This window comes from Mchenga conophoros, linkage group LG14 (assembly GCF_057382185.1).
Source record: "Mchenga conophoros isolate Kocher_MC1m ecotype Shallow Benthic linkage group LG14, M_conophoros_male_GT1.1, whole genome shotgun sequence".
In the NCBI taxonomy this organism is placed as follows: Eukaryota; Metazoa; Chordata; class Actinopteri; order Cichliformes; family Cichlidae; genus Mchenga; species Mchenga conophoros.
The window spans coordinates 35,643,241-35,668,058 of NC_140539.1; the positions used below are offsets into that span (position 1 = coordinate 35,643,241).

The 24,818-nt window shown below is 40.8% G+C and overlaps 1 protein-coding gene across 7 annotated transcripts in view; it reads left to right on the forward strand.

The window, feature by feature from the left end:
- mark4b (MAP/microtubule affinity-regulating kinase 4b) overlaps positions 1-24,818 on the forward strand; it is a 55,072-nt gene that overhangs the window by 17,856 nt on the left and 12,398 nt on the right. For all 7 annotated transcript variants that reach the window (XM_085244199.1, XM_085244200.1, XM_085244202.1 and 4 more), the window contains exons 2-14: positions 4,131-4,328; positions 5,313-5,366; positions 16,756-16,804; positions 16,889-16,954; positions 18,891-18,961; positions 19,203-19,259; positions 19,482-19,718; positions 20,164-20,283; positions 20,446-20,545; positions 20,877-20,986; positions 21,275-21,464; positions 21,561-21,781; positions 22,222-22,325. In XM_085244199.1, coding sequence (XP_085100325.1) covers positions 4,131-4,328; positions 5,313-5,366; positions 16,756-16,804; positions 16,889-16,954; positions 18,891-18,961; positions 19,203-19,259; positions 19,482-19,718; positions 20,164-20,283; positions 20,446-20,545; positions 20,877-20,986; positions 21,275-21,464; positions 21,561-21,781; positions 22,222-22,325 — 1,577 coding nt within the window. The remainder of the gene's footprint in view (positions 1-4,130; positions 4,329-5,312; positions 5,367-16,755; positions 16,805-16,888; positions 16,955-18,890; positions 18,962-19,202; positions 19,260-19,481; positions 19,719-20,163; positions 20,284-20,445; positions 20,546-20,876; positions 20,987-21,274; positions 21,465-21,560; positions 21,782-22,221; positions 22,326-24,818) is intronic.

The window sequence follows — 24,818 nt, forward strand, 5'->3', positions numbered from 1 at the left end:
AAGCTGTCATTCGTGTAAGCCACACATGAATTTATAGGAAAAAGCTGGCATGCTTCCTTTGTTGAGTCATTGACAGGAGCCTTGCCTGTCAACAGTGTGTTCCTCTGTAAGATGATGTCAAAGGAATTATTCAGAAAGTAACAAAGAACATTTCAGCTTGTTTTTTCTTCATAGAGACTAAAGTGTAAACTGTAAAATGAGAGACTAACAAAACACCAGAATCTCACTCAAGGAAACTGAAGCACAAACTTCTTTGGTGGTCTTTAAGAGTCAACAAGCTGTATTGTCGGATAATTTAATTAAAAACGCTTCAAGAGGCACCAACAGTACACAGTGGAGCAGTCCACTTTAGTGACTAATTTTACACCTTAGCAGCATCCAAGTGGAGTGAGTTCTGAAAATAGCTTCCCACTATGCAGCTGTTATCAGCAGGGTTCAACGCTTTTTTGAACCAGACCATAAATGTGCTTTTAATGGTTCAAAGTTGGGAATTTTAATACTGGGATCTGGGGATACCCTAAGGAGTTACCCTAAGGATCATTAGAGGAAGTGGTGTTTTTGGTACTTTATCATTTTTCAGCTCCGGAGTATGCATACTGGACAGAAGCAAAATCTGATTTTGTAATAAGGATAAACATTGTATTGGTTTAACCTCGCATACGTTCTTGCTACGATTTAACGATGCAGAACATGGACACCAAATCTCAGTGCTTTCAGTCTACAAGGACAAGGTGCAGCTTGTTTGCTGAATGTGCAAATCATTTAGCAACAACCACCACACACACACACACACACACACACACACACACACACACGGAGCCCTTCATCCATCTTCTATATCAAATGTCACCTTACACCCATACTGGAGGGGGAGGGTGGAGGCTTTAATCGCCCCACTCCCCACCCTATGATATCTTTGCTGCTGCAGTCTACCAGCAATATAGACTCCATCACATCTTGCTCAAGCACACACACATGCACGGGCCTGCTTGTGAATGAAACTGCGTGGTAATCAGCAGGATTGGGTGAATCGATAGACTGCACTCCCTGAAGATGGGGAGATGGCGAGATGGGAGTAGTGTGATGGAGGCCACCGGGATGCTCAAAATGATGAGAGGTCGCTGAAAATGAAGATAGCGTCGTGAGACAAAAGAGAGGGCGTGTCCGGGCATGGCGAGGAGAATAGAGGGAAAGGAGGCAAATTGATTTGTCTGGGGGAAGGGATGAACCAGAGGAGAGAGAGGAGGTGAAATTAAAGGGGGGAAGGGAGAGGAAGAGGAGAAAATGAAGGAACACATTTGCTTGGTGGCTATGGCGTTTTAAATATCATATTCCAACTCTTTAGTTATAATCCTTCAATAAAATATTAGTTTCAGTTTGTACTATTTTGGTCCGAACCTTGATGTGTGATCAGCTTCAGAAAGAGAGATGAAAGAATATCAGCTGAGGGCGATTTTTATTTGTTTTCTGGTGTACTGATTAATGTTGCAGACAGTCCACAATCAAATTTATTCTTCTAAACAATAAACTCGACATTTTGTTTTTTTACATGGTAGTTTAGCTTTTAATAGTAATTTCTTCACATAGCATATGAGCTAGAAACATCTCCTTTCTTCATTTACAACCAGTTAATGCCCCCCAGGGATGTAGCACATTTCTCAAAAACCTGCTTTTCTCTTTGTCTTTGCTGTTTTGTATTAGAAATATGAGGGAAAAATGCCTCAAGTGTTTCAAAAAAATGCATTTTGGAAAGCTAATAAAATCTAAGAATGGAAGTCCACAAAGAGAACGACAAAAAGGAGGCGCGATGAAAGCTTTTTGATGTCTGAGAGATGCAAACGGGTAAAACAGGCTGGGTTTAAAAGGTCCTAACAGCAATAACAGCAAATGGTGATACAGTCTGAGGTGGAATCACAGATCTTCTTGACTTGAACCTCATTTGTCTGCAGATTCTTCTTAGGCAACACTCTGCCAGTGATATTGCCTAATCTAGAAATTTACCAGTGATTCACAGAATATGTTAATCGTGATATTGCTTCTGTGGAGATATACTAACACGGCAACATTTACCAGACAACAATTATTCTCAAACCCATGGAAATGTGAGTTGGCTCCTGAAACGAGAAGCAAATATGTTCCTGCACTACTGAGTTGGTGGAAATAGGGTCGGCTGTTGAGTCATCTAAAAAAACAGACATGATTTTTGTAGAAATCTTTGGGTTTTTGTTTTTTTCTTTTTCTACATCACTTAACATCCATGGTGCTACAAGTCTCTGCAGTTTCTTATGACATGTAGTTTTGAATATTGAGTAATTCTCATTTTTCTAAAAGGTCTCATCTGACAGGGCTGGGCATGAACTTTTTCTGGCACTTTTTACTTTTTGCTTGTCCAGGCAGAGACGCCGCTAATCTGGGGTAGAAATGAAAGCAATTCATTTCAACTGAATTTAAAGAAATCAGGTGGGAGAAAAGAATTGCTGTCTCAGACGAGTGAACAGATCTTAATGCTGAACTTTGACATCTGTATGGAGTACTATGCAATTTATTTGAGCTTTTTCATTTTTAATTGATTGCAATGACGGGGCACTTTTTCGTCCTTTGAAAATAATGCTAATTATTCATGCTTTGCATGAAATATCACCCTGTAACACAGTGAGTAATGAACATTTAGTTGCTATTTACAGTTTTCCAAATGAAGCGGTCTATAGCTGGAACATTTCCTGATGGCTTTCACAGAGAAAAGTGGTGATTTGCTAAATATAGTGAAAAGTGTAGCAAGTCATTTGCAGGAAGGACTGAATCTCATTCGCCTTTGAGTTACAAGGTAAAAACTGATACAACTGTCAGGAACAAGGTTCTGCATCATTAATTGATTGTGAAAGTACTTTGTAGCTAACAAACAACATTTAATGCTGAGATTTTACAATAGTAATGTTCACCCTTCATTCCAGATGTTTGTTTTCATTGTAGTCAGGTCAGGTACCTGAAGCTTCCTCTATTTTCTTGTTTCTTTGTTCCGCATGTCATCCTTACTGCAGATGGGTATTTATGTGTCCATTCAGTGCTCGGGAAAGCAAATGGAGAGATTAAAACTTGAAGTAAAGCGGTCAAATAAAACCGACAGTCAAGTCTGGGAGATAAAACAATAAAGATAAATGATCAGAATACATTTGACTCCAATTGAAATATGAAACATGATCAATGTAAAGTCAGTAGAACAAAAGGCCAATGATAATAAGAATAGCGCTGCACTCATATTGCTGGAGTAGAGTTGGGTCTGGCTGACATTTGTCAGACCTATATTACCTGTCTCTCCCTCATCACTGTGAGAAAATGACAAAGGGTTGGTTGGTTGGCTGTCGCAGTTACCCTGCTGTTTCACTCACCAATCTATTCTTTAAAGGGTGATTAAATTCAGACTGTTGTGGTAGTTTTAGATATGAGCATGTTGTGAGTATCAACAGACGCTCAGGTATGAAGGCCAGATCGGTTTCCCACCACCATCATTAGGAACACGAGTCTAACGTCACTGACCCTGCAGCCACACGAGTGTGCTGAATAAAAACATCGAGGGGTGCTGGGTGCTCTTTCTTTTCAACTTCTGGTGTCTGGTACAGGCTTGCAGTTACATAGTCAGTGTCACAAGGTATCTATAGGCATGCAAATCATTTGGAGCTTGTGACTCTCTTTCACTCTTTCAACATCGGTGCAAGTATTTTAAATACGTTCGGTCTGCTACTAGTTAAATTTCCACTTAAATAATAATTTAGCCAATTAAAGGTGAAAAAAATACTTAAAAAATCAATAGGTATAAAATTTAATAGGTATATTCCATCTACTATGATTTATTTTCAAGGGAGAGCTGCACAACTGAACTGTTTTGCTTGAAAAATTTAGGGTTTTTTTTTTTTTTTGGTTTTTTTTAACCATTCAGCTCTAATGTTGTTTTTATTTAACGAACTGTGAGTGGGAGTCCTCTTTCAAGCAAAATTTGTTTTCTCTTACAGTTAGAGAGTATCACATCTAAGATTTCACATTGGATACAGTTCTTAAGATTCCACTGTGTTGTTCATTAAGAATGAATGGTGTCAGTCACAGTAGTTTATGTATTTATCTCTCTCTTTCTTCAGCATACCTCCCTGTCGGCCAGCCGCTCAGAGAAGGGCACGGGCTGGTCAAGCCGCTCACTTGGTGCCAGATGTCGTAACTCCATCGCCTTGTGTTCAGATGAACAGCCACACATTGGAAACTACCGACTGCTCAAAACCATCGGCAAAGGCAACTTCGCCAAGGTTAAACTGGCGCGACACATATTGACCGGCAGAGAGGTGAGTTCAAAGAAACAAGAAGGAGAGAAAAACAATGCACAGAAAGCAAAAAGCAGAAAAAATCCTGATAATTATTACGCTGAAGGGCAGCCGTGCACAGTGGCTCATATGAGGCTAAAAGAAAAGAGTTTAGGGGTTGGAGCAGAAGTAAATACTGCAGATCCTTGTAGCGCAGTCAAGGCCTTTAAACCTTTTGAAGAAAGACAGTGTGTGTGTGTGTGTGTGTGTGGGTGTACGTCCATGTGTTTAAATACACTGTAGTCTTTCTTCTCATAAAACCCTTGACCTACATTAGCTCAGTTGATAACTCTGGGCTCAAGAAACTTTGTGTGTCTGCCACTGGCTTAATCATGTGATAGCTGCTGTTTCCACCCACATAAAGCAGAAGACAAATATGGTGGTTTAAAGTTGTACTGGTATGTCCGGGTCAACACATGCTGTTAAACCTCTTGCTTTATTAAGTAAGTTTTAGCTTTTATGTCTTTTCTGTGTTGTAAAACATGGCGTGGTTTGAACTCTTTGGCCTCATTACAGTTTGTTTTGATTCACTTGTATTTTCTCATTTAAGACTATTGGATTGTGTTGTGCTTGCTAGTAGTATTACCCAATGCTAAAGATTCTTCAGATTATTCTAGTTCAGGGTTTATTTAGTCCAGAAGCTGGAGTAAACTCATCATCTAAGCATATTTTTCAGTAGCCATCAAGTGTCAGACTGTCTTGACTGTCAATATGGACACTGAAGTGGCTGATAATAAATACAACTCAAAAAAACAGCAAATTAATTGATTAAAAAATGAAAGCAGTGGAAATTAGACGGGAAAAGCAAAGGGCCACGGATCGGACTCGAACTGCTACATTTCAGCCGTGTGGCATGCGATCACCTACTCAACCAGTGAGCTATGCTGGCGTTAAATAAGCCAGTTTTTGTTGGGCAAGTGTGATAAATTCTCTGTATTTATTTTGTTTTTGTTTTTTTTCTCCCAGGTTGCAATAAAGATCATCGATAAAACACAACTGAACCCAACCAGCCTTCAGAAGGTGAGTGACACATTACTGGATCAGCCGGTGTATATCAGTTTAATGAGCTGGCCACTTAACGTTCAACTGAACTCTAGATTTAATTGTTGTAGTAAGAGTGCAGGATTTTTTTTCTTTTTAACCTGTGGCATCCTGTGTGTGCTTATTTGTGATGCCTTAGATTAAAACTCTCAGTTGAGCTTTGTGTGCTGTAGTCATCTGACCTTTTACCTTTTGGTTGTTATGCGGTTAAAATGTGAAAAACACAAAAGCAACAGTTCGGGGAGAATTTAAGCACTGAGGCATCTGCGTTGGCTTTGTCAGTGGTTGCAGGGAAGATTCATCTCTCCATCTTCAGCTCTTGCAGTGCTGCTTGATAAAAGGCTTGCCTGTCCAGTTTTATGGGTTATTTATATCTTTTGTGAACTCGGTATAGTATATTCATTCAAAGAAGCCAGCGAAGCAGTGACTTTTGCTTTGTGTCATTGTAATGCATCCGTCACATGTGCACTCAGTCCTCCAGAACAAAGCCGGACAAAGACTTGGAGTAACGTACGTCACCGTATGCTTCTGTGGTGACATTTAGGGTTATGTATTAACTACATGCGTTGCATTTGTGTCCTTAATGAGATTAAACCCTTTCCTGTCTCAGCTCAGACTGCTTGCATCTATTTGTGTTTTTGTGTGTGGTGCATGTGTTAATTGAGCACAATCTAATGAAACAGAATCGACCACTGCCTCAGGGCTGTCTTCTGTTTTCAAGCAGTGAAAGTTGCGGTATTTTCTCATTCAGCTATGATGGTGTTTAATAATACAGCACTGAATTATTAATGTCTTCACTGAGTGCATGATTTTATTATATTTTGCTCCATGTGATTTTATTGTGGTGTTGACCTCTTAGATAGTTGAGCAGTAAAGTTAATCATTATTCACTGGACTATAGTATCATACCTCCATTGTCATAATATCTAAAGCTTGACTGGGTAGCTGCTGTGACGTCACCCAGTGGTTAATAAAGTGTGAACTTTCACCGTTGACTAACCAATCAGCATACAGAAATATTCCTCCTTTCTGACTCCTGTAATGACCTTAATTTACAAAATTAGCTTCATGTTTTATTCAATAAAACCAGAAAGTCGTGACTGAGCCCATAAATCATCAGGAGATTGTTTACCAAGGTCAGAGAGCAAAGGAGCCCAGGGCTGTTTTTCCATAGATTTCTATATGACTGCAAGTGTTTGTGCTACCACATCAATCGCCCCCTGTTGGTCACTTTAAAAAAACAAAATGCAGATTTAAAACACTTAAGCATTGGCTATTTTTCCAGACCCAGAGGCTGCGTCCATATTTTTTACTGCCTATGCTAATGTCAAAGCTAGACTGTGGTTTAGACATTGGTTCGGTTATCGGTTGCATGTAGTACTAATATGCGGTTTTCACATGTGAACTCCAGACAGTGGCAGCTGAATCAGCTTTGCTTTCCCACATTTAGCCAGCAGATAGTTAACATCAGATCTTTTCTCACTAATGGAAACAGTTTGATTTAGGTGTTGGTTATTTTAGGACTACTGGCTGTGAATTCACCAGACAATCAATCAGACATCACATGGACTTAGTAGTATGAAGCTGGCAGGCTAAAGACAGTTGACTGTCTGGTCTCACATGCAGCTTCACCATTTAATGTCTAAAAATTGCTTAATTAAACGTTTGTAATTTAAAAAATACAATGAGTACTATAAAAAAACTACTATGGGTTGTAAAACGTGCTGCTAGTTTTTGTTTGCTCTGTTCTGGAAATGTTAGTTGGTTAAAGAAATGTGCTACTTATTTCTTCACCTTCAGACATCTGAAGTAGGAAATCGTTTTAATAGACTAAAGAAGCAGAGCTGTACCACAAGCTTTTATTCCCCAGATTGGCAGCAGGTTTTTCTGGCTGTTCATTTTGTCATTTGCAGGTTTAACCTTGTGTATTTGTGTGATGGACTCACAGCTGTAAGAACCGTTCCCAGAGTTTAACAAGGGATTTCTTTGTATAGCCTCAACCCTGCTGACCAACCTTTGTCCTTGTTCAATTATGACTTTACTTTATCGTGCACAACAAAAAGCACACTCTCTCACCTCATCTGGATCAATACTGCACCACATACACACATACAAACTGGCCTATTGATGAATTCTCAGCTGGTTAGGTAACTAGTCCAGGCTAGGTTTGGCTCAACTGATAACACAAAGTTGTGTTATTGGTGACGTATGGTTGTCCGTGACTATTGGTCCACTTGGCCTAGATTCTGGCCAGGATGACTGATTGATGACGCTGCTTCTCCACTTGTCAACAAAATGAAAACATAAGTTAGTTGGTATCCCAATCCAAGTCCTCCTATCAGTAATTAAAGGCAATTACTCTGTAAAATTCACCAATTTATTAACAAAAATTGGTGTCTTTTCTTTTTTGTTTTTCAAAAATGTACATTAGTATTTGGTGAAAGATAAATAACTTTATTAGACTGCTGGTGGCTTTCCTTTTGCCTCTGACAAAAACTTTTTTTCAGGGGCTGCAAATAATTCCTCAATGCAGCGAAAAAGACTGTGTGTGAATCTGGGGGATGAATTTGTGGATTGTGTGTGTCTGCTGGGAACACAGACAGTGGTTTTGCTGAACAGCAGTCATGAGAATGGCCGGGCTTTCATAGAACAGAAATTGCCTTCGGTTCCGGTGGTGATACGCCGACTTAATCACACCATTTATCTGCTCTTCAAGTGTTGAATCTCAGATCCTGGTTTTATAAGGCGTGGTTCAGAGCTGTGTGTGTGTGTGTGTGTGTGTGTGTGTGTGTGTGTGTGTGTGTGTGTGTGTGTGTGTGTGTGTGTGTGTGTGTGTGTATTCTGCAGCCTGGTTGTGGTGTAGTGCTGCATAGCGCAGCTGTATCGGGGCAGGGGCTGCCCGTTACGTCCTGTCCTGTCAGCATTATTGTAGCCGGTGTAGGACAATATGCATGCTGCCAGGTGACACTGTCACGATATCTCTCAATCTCTTTCTCTGTCTGTCTGCCACGTTCCCCCTCACTCACTCACTGCCCGTCTCTTTCTCCAGTTATCAATTTCTATGTGTGCTGAAAAAGTGTTGAATTTCATTATAAATCAATTTCAATGTTATGTTTATATAATATAAAGCTCCAGCTTATGATAAATTAGTAATAAGTCGAACTTTGTTTGGGTTGGACAGTTGTGTTGTTAGCAAATATAAAATTTTACTGTTAACATTTACAGGTCTTAATAACCATAGGGGAAGAACCTTTGGTACTTTTCAACATTCTTGACCCCTCATAACTTCCTAAATAGGGCTGCCACGATTAGTCGACTAGTCACGATTATGTCGACTATTAAAATCGTCGACGACTAATTTAATAGTCGACGCATCGTTTGAAGCTTTGTAAGATCACAAAGGACGCAGGAATGAGTAGCAGGATTTAAGCGTGTAATAACGGACTGAAACAGAAGATGGCAGCACTGCATGTACAAGGATGCCAGCTGCCGTTAAACCCCGAAGAAGAAGAAGCTGTGTCCCAGAATTCATAGCGCAGCCCAGCGCAGCTGTCGACAATGGCGGCAGCTAGTTAGTTTTAACTTTACTCTTATTATTCTTTCTGGGTCACAAAATAAACGTTTAACATATTTTCAGGCGAGAATGTAGCTGTGTAAACCTCAAATATCTGCTCAGTTTATCAGGACACCACATATTTTCAAAAGCGCTCCGACGTTTTCGGAGACGTCTGTTACCCACTAGCTCGTTAGCTAGGCGGGGGCAAGGCTAACTAGAGCCGTGAGAACACCGGACTCCCGGCAAATCGTTTTCAAACCCACCGCCGTCTTTCGCTAGTCAGGTTAAACATATATATAAGTCACTTAGATAACTTAAAAATGTTAGTTTGGCTTTCTTTAGTATTTTATTTGTTCCTGAGTAAATTGGTTTGGCTGAGATTAAAGTTATAGTTTTTGCACAGCTAAAACTGTCAAGCAGACAGCTGATTATCAGAAGTGTGAGACGCTGGAGAATATACTCCGGTGTCCTGTTATATTTTAGAAAGCAAGGAGTTTATTAAACTTCACCGAAACAATCTGCAAATTTCATTAAAAATTAATAAACTACCATCTTGTCTTTATTTTTAGTTAGCACAAACACTTCAAGCTGTAAGCTAATGATAGTTATATAAGACCAGATGCTGCTGGTGCAATAAGCTGTACGCTGTACGTCCAATGGATGATGATCTGATTAGTCGACTAATCGCAAAAATAATCGGTGACTAGTCGACTATCAAAATAATCGTTTGTGGCAGCCCTATTCCTAAAGACATCAAATATCCACAGGTATTAAAATGTTGGTTTAAAAAAGGCCTTTTATGTGCTGTAACTTGTTTTGATCAGCCAGTTATCACATCTGGTGGTAGGCTCTTTAGGCGTTTTTACCAATGAAGACAGATCAAACATTCAGGGTGCCGGGGTTTCTGTTACTCTACGTCACTGAATTGGTGCATTAAATCGAAACTATAGTAGGGGAGACCGGGGATAGTTGTAACGTGGGTCAGTTGTAACACTTCCAATTTCTCCAATCAGGGCTAAGTTTCAAATGATGTGACTCATCCTGTGCATGCCTAACTCAGTTCTGCTATCACATGTGAAAAATCAGCACATTTTGTCAAACACAGACAATTTAACATGAAAAAAAGTAATTTGTATACCAAAAAGTAATTTTTTCTACTTTATTTCAATTTCTAATAGCATTATCTGCTTTGCAGTTAAACTCATCAAACTTAAATTATGTTATTTGTATGTCTATGGGGATATATTCTGTGTAGGTCTTTAGTGCTAGTGTTTTAGCCGTTGGCTGTAATGTTAGCTAGTTCATGGCTATAGGAGTCTGGGTCAGTTGTAACAGCAACAGTCTGGGTTAGTTGTAACAATAATGCAGATGTTACAACTTACCACACTATTACTTTAACTTATATTAAACAAGTTGGGGCAACGACATCAGCAGAGAGAGGTTCACTGGTCGCTCTTGTATATGCGGTTAATGCCATTGGCAACACAATTCCTCCACTGTTTGTGTTCCCCACACATACATTATGCAGACCACTGTGTCAGAGATGGACCAGTAGGAAGTACTGGTAGTGGAAATAAATCAGGATGGGTGCAAGAAACAGATTTCCTCATCTTTCTGAAGCACTTTGCAAACCACACCAAGGTAAGCCATGATAAAAAGTAATGGAATTGCGATGCTGGTGAACAACTACATTTTTTCAGCTTCATTGTTATGTTCAAAATTGGTGCAAGAGTTGTAGGTTATAATGCCCAATGAGCCAATGAGGCCAAACTCAAGGAAGACCAACCAAAATTAATGAAATATTCAGTTGCAGAAAATTCCATAATTTGTCTTTTTGGGGGGTTGGAATATGTTCAAAAGCTGGATGTCTGCATTCTGTCACACACACACATAGCTACATAAATGGCTCTAAGTGCATTCATGTGTTGAATAAACAAAGATTACATGTTAATGTTTTGTTAGTACCCTTATTTCATTGTGTTACATTTCACCCCAGGATATGTTACAACTAACCCAGACTATGGGGTTAATTGTAACATTTCACTCTTTGTGTTTGAGGCCATACCATGCAATGGGTAATTGTGCTGCAGAGAAAATAGCTGCACTATTTAATAGCAGAGACATGTAAATACTTTGCATTACATTTTGAATCCACTACCTTAAAAGAGCTTCAATTTACAGACAGAAATGTCAAAAATGTTACAACTATCCCCGGTCTCCCCTATGTTCATGATATTGATGTTCAGAGTTGGTTATGATTTTGGCCTTAGAATCTAACTTGAAGTGGTTTTACTGATTCTGAAGAGGTCAAGTTGGGAGGGCCTGATTGATTTTCCATGGAGTGACACATAAAATGGGAACACTGTAAATAATGTTTTTCATTATTTTTGTGGATAAAAATACATTTTACTAGCTAAATAATGTGGTTCATCAGTTGACATGGTTTAAGTTTGGCGAATGTCCTTGTGAAACTAGAAAATGTCAGAACCTTCACCAATATGTCATCCTTTAAAGGAAAATAAGAAGTAAAGCCGTAGCTCAGAGTGAAGAATATTTGTCAATATTAATCAGTCTTTTGTCTTCCATGGAAGATTGATTGAGTCGCTTTAGTGTACCTAGTGGAAAAGCACACAATTTGCATTTTAATTTTGACAGAATTAATATTCAAAAGTTGTCGTCTTCACAGTCGAGTTGAAATAGAAACACGCACGGGCTTCTTCCAACGCTTTAATTCTCTCCACGAAAGCTCTTCGCTTCATCTCGGTCTTCCTAGCAGCTCACGCTGCGGTGCCTCAATCTATGTTTTGTCAACTGTAGCTTTATGCCTCACTTACCTCTCTCTTCTCCCCGCTGCTCCACTTTCTCTTTTTTCTCCTCTTCGTCATCTCTTTATTTTGTTCTCTTTACTGTAACACTGCGTCCCACTTTTCCTGCCTTTCTCCCCGGGCGGTGTGTTGCAGTAGTAGCTCTACTGTAATCACAGCTGTACTCTTTGCCATCTGTAGTCTACAGTACACTTGTTTAAAGCTACAGGGACACAGGCACTGTCATGTTATGAGACTTTAAAAAGCGTATCCTGCTTCTAGAGAACTGCCAAATTTCCACCTTCACTTGCAGCTGACACACAACAGATCAACCACATGACTGATGCAGGCGTGATAAATAAAAGGATTAAAGCAACAGCTTCAGATTTAATCAAAATCAGATGCATATCTGTCCAACTACCTGAAGTGGCATTGATATATTAATGTGCAGTTAGACAAAAAACATTTAAGCACTGCGTCCTAGACCGTTATATCTCAGGGCGTCTTCTTACTGTTGTAGATGTTATTTATTTTCAGTTACTCTCTGTGGAGCATTTTGTAACTTTAAGAAAAGTGCTGTATAAATAAAGTGTGTGGTTATTGTTAATATTATAAATCCAGGTATTATCTTCTGTTGTTGTACCCGCAGGCTGTGGCCTTCAGCAGATTGCAGATCTCTGCCAGTGTTGCTTCTCTGCAGAGCTTTTCCAAATTACAAAGCTGCACCCTCTGTAAACAGTTTATGTTAGTTCAAAGTTTTAGGTGTTTATGGTCTTAGAAGAGATCGTATAATGAGGTGGAAATCATGATGCCAGACTGAGTGTAGCAGAACATTTACTGACATTTAAAACTGCACATTGGCAGGAAAAGAAGAAGGTCTTCCAATGATTTTTAGATGAATCTCCTTGTGAGTTTTTGGCTGTGGACTCCAAACAGTCTTGTGTTTGTGTTCATATCTTTGAGTTCTAATAGCAACATACAGGAACAAATGTCATTGTCCTTGTTTCCCCTGTGGTGTGTGTCGTTGGATAATCACCCAGACTATGCAGGGCCCCACAAAAAAGATTGGTGTTACTTTAAGAACAGGAGAATTTTGTGGGCAGCCGCTCAACTTTGTGAGTGTGCAAAAAGTAAAATAACTGTTTGAGCCACTATCTAATGCTGTGAAGTATGTTTTGTCCCTTGCCCAGGCCCCTTCAGCCAGGAGCTAAATTCCAGACAGGCAAACAAAAGAGGCCGTCATGTAGGGATGGGGAGGTGGGGGTGGCTTTGGGGCACTGGAGCAGGAGCAGGGACCCTAAGAGAGACAAGATACAGAGCGCAACTGAAGACAACAGACGGTGTTTGTATAAGACTACATGGGTTATAACAAGCAGATAAAGCCACTGTCCAAAACACTCTCGGCTCTGCCTTTGTATGCATGTGTAATGCCATTATCTGGATTGCTACGCTGCATATTGTTCCTGTGTGGGTGTCTGCGCATAATCATATTGTTGCTGCTGTATGCATTGTTGTTATTGTGCCGGTCTGTGATGGGAATAATTAGACAATAAAGGCACAAGAGGGCGGGCAGACCAAAAGCAGAAGGTTTTCTCACAAGTGCTCTCCCTCCGCTTACTGTGTCTGGTTTAGACAACCTCTATAAAACTATATGTCTCTGTTTTTATTAGAGCTGAGCCAGGATTCCTGTGATCTGGGTCAAACACCAAGCAGTAAAAGGCCAGAATTTAACTCCAGCGTCTCTTCATTAATGATTCATCTTCTCTTATCAACAGCCCTGAGAGCTCCTATTACTGCTGTGCATTCAGTGAATGGGGGGACTGGGAGGTGCTCATTTAGCAGGAGTTTAGTGGGAGCTTTTCCTTCAGGATCAATGATACGCAAGGTCAAACATGTATGCAAATGTTCCCTGGCAATGAGCAAAAGAAGCAAAACCCTTTAGCAGTGCAGCTTATTAGACTGTGTTTGCTTTAAACCGTGCTACACAAGCAGCCACGCATGCTGAAGTGCTTCATTAGCTTCAGGCTTTTTCTCAGATGTTTGCCTGGACAAACTTGATTTAAAATATCTCTAGCAAATCACTTTATCAGGTCCAAAGTTGAGATTGTTTATAGACATGTTTAGTTATCCAGATCTGAAATGATGCTGCTGCTATTATTATTATTATTATTATTATTAAACCAACTTCATCTCGTACAATGACCAAACATTTTGTAAACGAGGGGCAGCTAATCAGAAATTAAAGTGGTTACAAGAGCTTGGCCTTAAAGGGGAAGAAACTAAAACACCTTGTTCTGAACTGAGGAGCTGCACCAAGATCCAGTACAAGATGAACAATGATTATTTTGAACTGTGAATCATGCAAAGCTTCTTCGGTGCAATCAGAAAATACAAATATGAAGCTGGACATGAGAGAAAGAAGTTCCCCTTAAGCTACAAGGCTAAAGTGTCTTTTTAATACATCAGCAGCAACAGTATCTCAACAAACTGTTGCTAACACATCAGGAACACCAAATGATCTGTAGTGTTTTGTGCACATGGACCGCCTAACAGTTGCACTTCATTATCAATTGATTAGTCTGTCATGTTTCTTTTCCAATCAGTTAGTGTCACAGCCTTGGTTTTATCTTAAGGTGACTTATTCTGTGTGACCGAGGATCCAAAACTCAAAAAAAGTGAAATTTCAGATGTGTTTATGATTTAGTGTTGTTAGGTGTTTTGCTTTTTATTCATATTAATGCTTTCTGTTTTATGTCTCCTTTTCCTGTTGTTTTCAACTCTGTTTACTGTCATTGCATGTTTGACATTCATATCCAGTTCTTCCTGTGTGTCAAAGCGTAAACTCTTAAATTAGTTTAACACTTCTTGCATCTTGGCTGTTAGCTCTTTGTCACACTTTTGACCAGTCGACAACAAACAGGAAGCTTCTGTGTTGGCTGCTCTAATGCGAATCAGTCTGTGAGTGGACGTCTTCTTATGTAGGCAAACCAAAGTGTTTATTTTCTTCTGGGTCCACTGGCTACGAGGAATCTCTCCGACACAGGTACAGGCACGTAAAGCACTGCTGCCTCAGGTGACTGTAATGTCGTCGGGGAACGTTTTTTATCGCAATGTGAAAAAGCAAATTCCTGGGATGCATGTCTGTGTAACCTCTCAGTCTACCAGGTCAAGTAGTCTTGAGAGCTTAACACCTCGGCTCATGTGAAGACTCGGATGATCGATAATGGGTCGATGACCCTCAGGACCACCTCTAAAGGGGACAACCCCGACCACGGGCTAAATACTTGAGACTCTCGATGATTTGTTTTTAGCAGTAAACCAGCCTGCTGTAAAATTGAATTTCTGTGAATCTGCAGCGTATGTAGATAAATGTACACAGACTAATCCCAGGATTACTGCATAAGTAATGGTTTTAAATTGAGAAATGTGGTGTTGTTTTTTAAATTCTTGTAAGTAAGCAAATGTCTGTTAAAGATTTATGTGTAGAAACCCATTGTTTAGTGTGTAATATGACGGAACGGTGGAGAAAGCAGTACAAAATGTCAAATTATACGTGTATTCATACTTGCAGAAAATAGCCGGTATGCCATCTGAAATATCCTTCGTTTAATTATGTATTGTTAGATGAAAAGATGCTGAGATTCAAAATGGAATTATAAGCCTGAAGCTGACGTGAAAACATGAGTGGCGTTGGGTTTTCTGTTCGATGAAAAGTCAGAGAGTGAGAGGGCGAGATAAGGGAGGAGCGCGTTTCCCAGGGCAGCTGAGGTTCTGCGACCAGAATGAAGGCATCGGAGCATTCCTGTTTTTGTATTCCGGTTCTTTTCACTGGCTTTGCTCTCTGTCTTTTGTTCTTTTTCCATGCTTTCACTTTTTTCACTCATGTGTAATATTTTCTCAAAGAATTGTTAATGAGGCAGGTTTGCGGCAGCGCTCTGAATAGGGAAAATGACACAAACAGTAATATATATGTTTCTATACCTCTGTTTAGTTTAGCATGTTTTCTTAGCTTCGCTGAAACACTCCTGTCAGTGAAGCCCCATTCCCCCTTCATAGTTAGAATCTCTCATTTTGTCACGAATAACAAAATGAAACTTAACTGATGACTGATGAATGGAGTTAATTGCATTTGTTCAGTGTGCAGGTGGTTTGTTTGAAGTTTTCTCTGATGTTGACTCATTTCTGTGGTGAAATGAGTGTTTTTAAAAAAAAAATTTATGACTCGCCATTGGGATGTCTCACTGTGAGTCCTGGCACATTCTCTCTGTAATCTTTTAAATGGTGTTCCCAGTCAAATGCATTACTTTAATGAGATGGAAGGAAAACGAGAGAGAGAGAGAGGGTGATTGCATAAGAGTGGCAGGATGAGGCAGCAGTCTGGAGCTCAGTGATGGATTGGGAGGGGGGTAGGGAGGGTCCTCAGGGAAAGCCACCCTGGAGAGGAGGCCTTATTGTCAGCCTAGCATCAGTGGGACGCTCCCTTGGGTGACCCCGAGCACTAGTGGTCAGAAAGATGAGCGTCTGTGTGTGTGTGGGTGAGGAGGGATAAGATGAATGATGGGAGCAGTATATACACCAGCTGTGAACTGTATGAACTAACTGTTCATTTGGAGAATAAATTAGAGTAATGATGGATATACCTGAATTCCTGCCCTTTTCTTGACCTGACCTCAGCTACAAACAAAATAAAAGTAGTACTTTGAAAGAGATTCAGATGTAGATTAAATTCATCAAGTTTGATGTAGTTTTAATTGCTGTGTCTTCTTTTATAAGTTTATTATTGTGAAATCTATAAATAGCCAGATTAAAAATAGCTGCGATTCTGGCAGTTTCCTCTGTATCCTCATTAAGTGTGTGTTGTCCCTATGACAGGTTAAACGGTTCATTTAAAATTAATAAAAGCATTTTTTGATTTTGTGTTCTTCCACAAATAAACGGACCTTCATCCTTTACATACGTTTGCATCATGTATCCATTTGAGATTTCTTTTTCTTCCTCTCCTGTTCAGGTGTTTCGAGAGGTACGCATCATGAAAACTCTGAACCATCCAAACATAGGTGAGTCAACTCACACAACTTTTTGTTCTATATGTATGTTTCCACGATGGCCTTTGCGCTGAAATCTTTCTCTGTGTATTACAGTCCAGTTATTTGAGGTGATTGAGACCGAGAAGACACTTTACCTGATTATGGAGTACGCTAGCGGAGGTGAGTGACACCATCACCTCCCTCATCTGCATTGCCAAGTATAGATTTGTGCCAATTAGCTTCATTACTTCTGAACTGTACAGTCCAACCAAAGAGATAATTAACTTAGAGAGAGTATTTACTCCATTTGCATTAGTGAGGTCTTGCTTCACTACTTTAATGTTTTCTCCTCCGTCTTTTTCGGAGCTGTTCCTCTATTCATCTTGCACTCAGCCATTGTTCAGCAGTTTCCCAGGCACTAATCTATTTTTGCAGCGTCTTTATTTTTTTTTCTTCTGTCTTCGTGATCCCTTAATCTCTCTTCCCTGCTCTCTCTGTATGTTGTGTGATCTCTTACTTACAATGCCTAATAAGGAGACATCAGCTCACCAGCAGACATGCAGCTCAGATCAGCTCAGCCTGCTTCATTGTTTAACAAATTAAATGTTTAGAGGGAGGACGGGTAAACAAAATGATTTCATACTTTGTTTCCCGAATATAGTGTGTCCAATTACTTTGCTTATATTATGGCGCCTGTTGCTCGGTCAGGCCTCTTCCGAGGCAAAGGGGGCCCTCGGGCCTCCGGCCTCTAGGCCTGCGGCTCGGTTCACTCTGGCACAGCAGGCTGCCGGCAGAGCCGGCGGGCACGCCGGTGCAGCCCCCTCTGGTTTCTGCTCCGTGGCTACTGGGTGACCCCTCGTCTGGGGCTCTCCTCAGCTCTTCCCAGGAGGGTGGCACGGTTGCCCCTCCGGTGGTCCTCCTTGGGCTCTCGCACTCTGGGGCCTCTGGATGTCTGGAGCCTGGATCTCCTCCATGCCTGCTTCATGCCCTGGGGGACAGGGCTATGGCTCTCTACACCCTCTAGCAGATCATTACATGGGGAAACCTTTTGAATACAAGCGCGCTGATCCACACAGGTGTGCACACGGGTGTTCACTGTTCATAGACATAAACTACACCTTTCTTGACTGCTACTTCAAGGCACATTGTGCGCTGTCGGTCCTGCGTGCTGCACAACAACATTCAATATTTAGTATTTACTGCTGTTTACACTTAGCTAGATTAATGCGATGGTGTTGTGCTTAGTATGTTGCTCTGTTTTTTGTTTTTTTTGCTTGTTTTCTTGTCTTTTTCTTTCTCCCTTTCCTATCCCTCAGTCATGTCTGTCCCGTCTGTAACAACTGAAAATAAAATAAAATAAATAATAACAACAAAGGTCGATCAAATGGACCAATACGGCAAGGCCGCGATGGCCATAAATGCTCTAAAACACGAGATGGCCCAGGGTCCAAAGCCGGGCTGCCAAAGGGCTCTCTGGATGGATCCGCAATCTGTGAAAATTGCTGAATTTAATAAGTCGAATTAATAACTTCTGTGATGTTTTAAATGCACTGATGCTGCTTTTGGTCCCTTATTCTCAAGGAGTCACTACGGCACATATGATTTGACAAATTTTACAAATCTTTTCCCCTCCTGATGCAACGCTAAAGAGATTTTTGTCTCCTTCTGATTTTGAACCAAATGTTGTTTGGCACATTTGTAAACCCACTCACTACAATCCTCAAATTTTAATGCAGTCTAATGATAGTAGATTGAGTGTTGAAAAAACTGAGAATTATTTAAGTACTGCTAATTTTTTTTTAAATCATTCTTAGTCTTTGTTAATGGGTGGTTCATTAAATAAGAACAATAAATGGCCTGTATTTGTATAGCGCTTTACTAGTCCCTAAGGACCCCACTGGCGCCACCAGGCCCTCTGACCACCACCAGTAAGAGTCTTGCCCAAAGACACAACGACCGAGACTGTCCAAGCCGGGGCTCGAACCGGCAACCTTCCGATTACAAGCTGAACTCCCAACTCTTGAGCCACGATCGCCCAACAATTTAACAGTCCGACTGGTGACTTCCACGCCCACTTTAAATACAGGAAGTTTTCAATGTTTTTGTGTTTTTTCAGGGGAAGTGTTCGACTACCTCGTGGCTCATGGCAGGATGAAGGAGAAAGAGGCCAGAGCCAAGTTCAGACAGGTCAGTGAAACTCCACAGCTGGCCTCAACCGTATGTCTGAGTGTGTCACAGCCTAAACCTGATGCACAGCTAGTCTTTCAGTTTTAAAGGATTTATCAATTTATTTATGAATTTAGTTTAGAAAGCGGGCATTGGCATCTTTGAATTGAGCTTGTAGTATAGGAGCCATTCATTTGAAGGACAACATTAGGTTCAGTTATGTTCTCTTGTATGAGCTCATTTTGTATTTCTGTCTCCTTAGATTGTTTCAGCGGTGCACTACTGTCATCAGAAGAACATTGTTCACAGAGACTTGAAGGTGATTACCCAGAATCTTGGCACAAGATATTAAAAATTCCTCCTTTTAGATAAGTGTAAATTATTTACAGAATTTACTGAATTACCTGTAACATTTTCAAAGCTACAAAGCTTAATTTAGGCCCAAAGTGTGTTATAGATTCAAAATAATAGTCAGTTATTCTTGAGTTTATGAACCTTGTCTGTATTCAGAGTTTTCTGTTGTCTACCATGTTTGCTGCAGGCGGAGAACTTGCTTCTAGACGCCGACTCCAACATTAAAATAGCCGACTTTGGCTTCAGTAACGAGTTCATGACGGGTAATAAACTGGACACGTTCTGTGGCTCCCCGCCCTATGCTGCCCCGGAGCTCTTCCAGGGGAAGAAGTATGACGGTCCAGAGGTGGACATCTGGAGCCTGGGGGTAATTCTGTACACGCTTGTCAGCGGGTCCCTGCCCTTTGACGGACAGAACCTAAAGGTGGGTGACATCAGGCCAGGGTTTTTCAGATTGAAATGTCATTTGAGGTGGCTCAGAGCTTACAGCCTTATCTGTTTGATTTTTTTTCATTTATTTTTTATTTTTTGAGAATAATCCATCACGGAGATGTTTTTGTGCATTAATTTAGATACAGTCACGTGCCTCTGAAGCCCAGATTATAGGAGAAATTTAAACAGTTTCGCAAAAACTAACCTTGTAGTTTACATTTACAATGTTAACTAGTTTTAATTTGTCTGAAGTCATTATAAATAGCTCTTAATCTCAGTTCTCTCTACATTTAGCCCATTTACAGCTGCAGGATCACATAATGTACAATTCTGAAAAACAATAAACTTCCATTTAATTGTGTTATTGTTTTTTTTTGTTGATGTCTTAGTGCACCTGTAGTTTAAACTAATGGTGTCCGGATGTGTGTTGTGTTCAGGAGCTGAGAGAGCGTGTTTTGAGGGGGAAATATCGCGTGCCCTTCTACATGTCAACGGACTGCGAGGGAATCCTTCGCCGCTTCCTGGTCCTCAACCCCACCAAGCGCTGCTCGCTGGAGGTGAAGACAGGTTTATTGCACATTTAGTGGAATAAATCCAAGGCGCATACACAGAAAATATCCAAAAAGAAAATATAAATGTCAGATTTGTGATGTTTTTTTTAAATCAAACATGGCAGTTTTAAGCTTTCTGTGTTTTCTCTCATTTTCTTTCATGACTAGCAAATAATGAAAGACAAGTGGATTAATATTGGCCATGATGGCGATGAGCTGAAGCCTCACATGGAGCCTGTGGAAGACTTTAACGATACCGGCCGCATTGGTGAGAAATATCTTAATCACTAATGTTTTCTTAATAATTTAACATTAAATGATATCTTTTCATGAGGTTACTGAAATGAAGGGTTAAAGAAATATTCAGTAAGGTCCTATAGGCAGAGTTTTTATCCCTAAACCTTTGGAGGCATTCCTCTTTATTCAGTGGGAGGTTAAGATAAAAAATAATAGTGGGTGCCTTGATGTTCAAAAGTGGAATACTATAGGCTAAGCCTCTTAAGTAAAATGTCAGTACAATGTTACCATTTAGCACCATAATTTTAAACTGTCCAGAACGTTTCGTTGTACAGAAGTTCTGAAGTATTTTTTTGTTTTAGATGTGATGATTGGGATGGGATTCACCAGAGAAGAGATCAGAGATGCGCTGGCCAATCGAAAATACAATGAGCTCACTGCCACATACCTGCTGCTGGGACGCAAGACGGAGGTAAATCGTTTCCTTTGCTCCTGACCTTACGATGAAGCTGTTAATAAGCTGTCATGGTTAATACTTAGATATTATGCTTACATAGCAGTAAAACAGGGTTGAGAAGATAGTTTTGGTGCCATCGCTTCCTAATTTGTTTACAGTTGTGATGTGCTACAGTCATGACACCCAGACTAATTAAGACTGACATATGAACTGGCCTCCGTTGCTCTCGGTTGATGAAGATCAATGATCGAGTCCAGTTGTAATTTTATATCGTTTGTGTGTCTGTGCATGTCTGTATCTCAGACGGAGGTCACTGACTCTCGGTCTAGCAGCACTTTAAGTCTGGCTCGAATCCGGCCCGGCGGCATCACCAACGGAACAAGCAAGCACTCCACTTCTTCTTGCTCCTCGGGTGCACAGTCTTCCTCTTCTGGCCATAAGGCACAGCGCAGTGCCTCCACGTACCACCGCCAGAGACGACACTCTGATTTCTGTAAGGCAAACTACTGATGACTTTTATTTGTTTCTATTCATCTTGAGACTTTGAATCTGCATAAATTTAGCTCACTGAGAACCTTTGCTCTGTTAGGCGGTCCAGCTGTTCCAGGATCAACACACCCAAAACGAAGTCCCAGCGGCGTAGCTGAAGGGGCGGGGCTTAGAGAGGAGCGGCTGTCGATACGCAAGCCAAGCACCAACACTGTTGGCTCCCGTAGCATCCCCACCCCCTCCAGTCCCATGGTTAGCTCTGCTCACAACCCAAATAAATCTGAGATACCTGACCGGCGTAAGGAGGTTAACTCAACCACGGTAAGCCCAAAAGGTTTATGTGCAGGTGGGAGGAACCGTCTAGTGAATCTAATCTGTCACTTTTTAACCCCCTTATCAATACAACAGATGGCAGAGCCCTAACACCCCACCTAATCCAATTACCTCAGATTACAGCCCTTTAAGGCTACGTTAAAATAAATATAATGGGAACCAAAAATAAAATATCCTCCACAGACTGGAGACAATCAGAGAAGTAAAACTATTACATGTTTTGAGATAAATCATCAAATTAGAAATTAATCATGAGAAATGAAGAGCATAGTTTGCATGCAAAGGGTTGAAGACTGCAGTCAGAATAATCTGAGATTAACTCTTTAATGTTCTCCACGGCAGATACAGGCAGAGCTCAGAGGTCAATCCAGGGCAATCTTTGTTTTCACATAATCTCACATAATTTACAGGCTTTTCTTCTCCTCCAGAATAACATCCCTGCTAGTGCTATGACTCGAAGGAACACGTATGTGTGCACAGACCGATCCAACTCTGATAGACACGCCCTGCTACAAAACGGCAAGGAAAACAGGTGAGAGTTGCAAATGTGTATATGAAGTATAAAATCCACCCAGCAGGTACTAATGAGATCTTTCAAAAAGCAGACAATTTGTTTCTTCGCTATTTCTCTAGAGGCCTCTTCTGAAATCATTTTAAACTGAAAGGGGGCAGATTAGCTTTATTTGCGTGAATTTGGACCACATTCAGTAGCATTCATGTATATCAATATATTTATTAGTAGAACACAGCCCGATAAATCGCCCGCACTTCAAACCTCAGATCAGAATTTTGTTTAAATATGATAAAAATCTCTGGCTTCCATTTACACACTGTTAGGTCTGGATAGCTACACCCTCACCTCAGTTCAGACAGCTCTAAATTACACCCATTTTGTCCCTGAAGAGCCTTAAAGGCAGTGAGTTAAGTATAGAATTGAAGCTCAGGCTGGTGATTAAATGGCTGGTTTCGCCGGCACATTGCATCTTCACATTGCATCTATTTTAACTATTTTCAACACTTTGGGAAATGCGTTTGTATTAATTGCAAGTACAGTGGAACATGTCACTGTGATAAGTTTTGTAAAGACCGGTTTGACTGGTACAGCTTGTCCCCTTTTAGCACAAAGCTTAGCATGTTTCACACACACATTTTGTCTCTTCAAGACAGGATGAAGGGCTTAACACTGCACATCAGTGGCTTTGTCTTTGTTCTGTGTGCAGCTCTGTGTACCCAGTGTGAACTGTCTGTTGTTACGACAGATGGTTGTCTCCTTGTCGGTCTCTGAGCATGGCAGTCAACGTCCCCTCTCTTGCTGTGTCTGTCTCACTCTACTTCACTCTCTCTCTCTTTTCCTGTGGTCACTGTCTCACTTTCAGTCTGTCTGCCCTGTTTTCTGCGCCTCTGTCTCTTTATCACGCTTTAATTTTGTCTCTCAGAGGGAGAGCCTGAAGGTTTCTGTCTGCTGTCTGACCTCCAGTAAAAACAAATTTGCACACACGGGGCAGTTAGGGGTAGGCCAGGCGAAGGGTGTATCAAGTGCATACAAGTTTTCAGATCTTAGTCAATCAAATCAGTGCACAAAAAATGAATGAAGTGTTTGTGCAAGTCATTTTTGATAGGAGGGGGTATCATATGATGGCGACAAAGAAGTAGTGAATGTTGGTATGAAAAAAATGCCAACAGTGTGACATCAGTAAACTGCACAAACGTGTCTACCTACCATCATGCTTTTCAAAATAGATACGAGGAAGAGGGTTAAAAAACAAAAAACATCAACTGGTGATTTGGATGAAACGCTGAATCACTGCTGTTCAGGAGACGCTTACTCTCCTGTGAGCAGAGAAGATGACACACCCCACACTGTTCGATTTAGGCATTGCACCGAGGCAGCATCCTCTGCTGTAGCTCACTGTTATGATTTAACAGGTGGTGTTAGAGCATGCAGGATAAATGTCTGCTCTAAACAAAGGAAGGTTGAGGAGAAGAGAAAGCAGAGGGGGGAGGAAGAAACGGGAGAGGAGGTGAACAGGAGGGAGCAGCAGGATGAAGTGAGGACTGGCGTTGCACCAACATAACCCTCCATTTGCCTCAGAGGCCTTGTCAATGTGATGCCATGCCAGAGTGGTTGATGGGAAAATCACGTGCATGGAAGAACAAACACACGCACAAATTGTACATGAAAACTGTCTAACCTGTAGTCCTAAAAGATCAGAATAAAAGCCCAAAACACTGCGCATGTTCGGTACTTGAATTTACGTGACTGTTCGTTTGTTGATTGCCTACATCAGGTCCTCCGCTGAGCTCAAACTATGTGTGAAGAAGCTGTTTTCACAAATGCGCTGCAGCCCTGAACATTTCAAGGCCTCACCTCACAGAAGTGCACGTGAGAGCACAAATATCTGATGCAGTCAGATCGAATATTAGCTGATTTCTAACCTGCCAGCAACCTAGGACATCGGATTCTGGGGATTGATGTGTGAGCAGGGCGGGTAATAGCTGAGTGCATTTACTGCTAGCAAGTGGGCATCATGTGTCCTGCCTCCTGCACGCTCTACCAGAGCAACTCCCTTACCTAAAGCACACAAAGTATTTGCAGTAATGACAAAGCATTAGGCGGGTCATTTCCTGGGGCGTGCTACATGTGAGAAAGGGAAGCTGTGTCCCGGGTTCCTCAGACACTGTCCAAAGTTCATGTTTGAGGTCAGCTTGTGATAAGACTGGAAGATAAGGGACTTCATTATCAGGACATAATGCAGATGCTCTTTGGTATATGAAAAGAGCAATGGGTCAGCTGTAATAATCCATGTATACATTAAAAACAGAAATCAGAGGAGTTCCTCAAACTCTGGGATGTCAAACTTATTTTACATTTTACATTTTACAGCCCATTTTTATCTTAAATGGGTCAGACCAATAAAACTCCCCTATCTGTCAATGTAAACAAGCTTAATTACACGTTTAATCCTCAAAATATCTCAATATAGGAGGGAACATTTTCAACAGTATGCCTCAGGTTTGTTTTTGT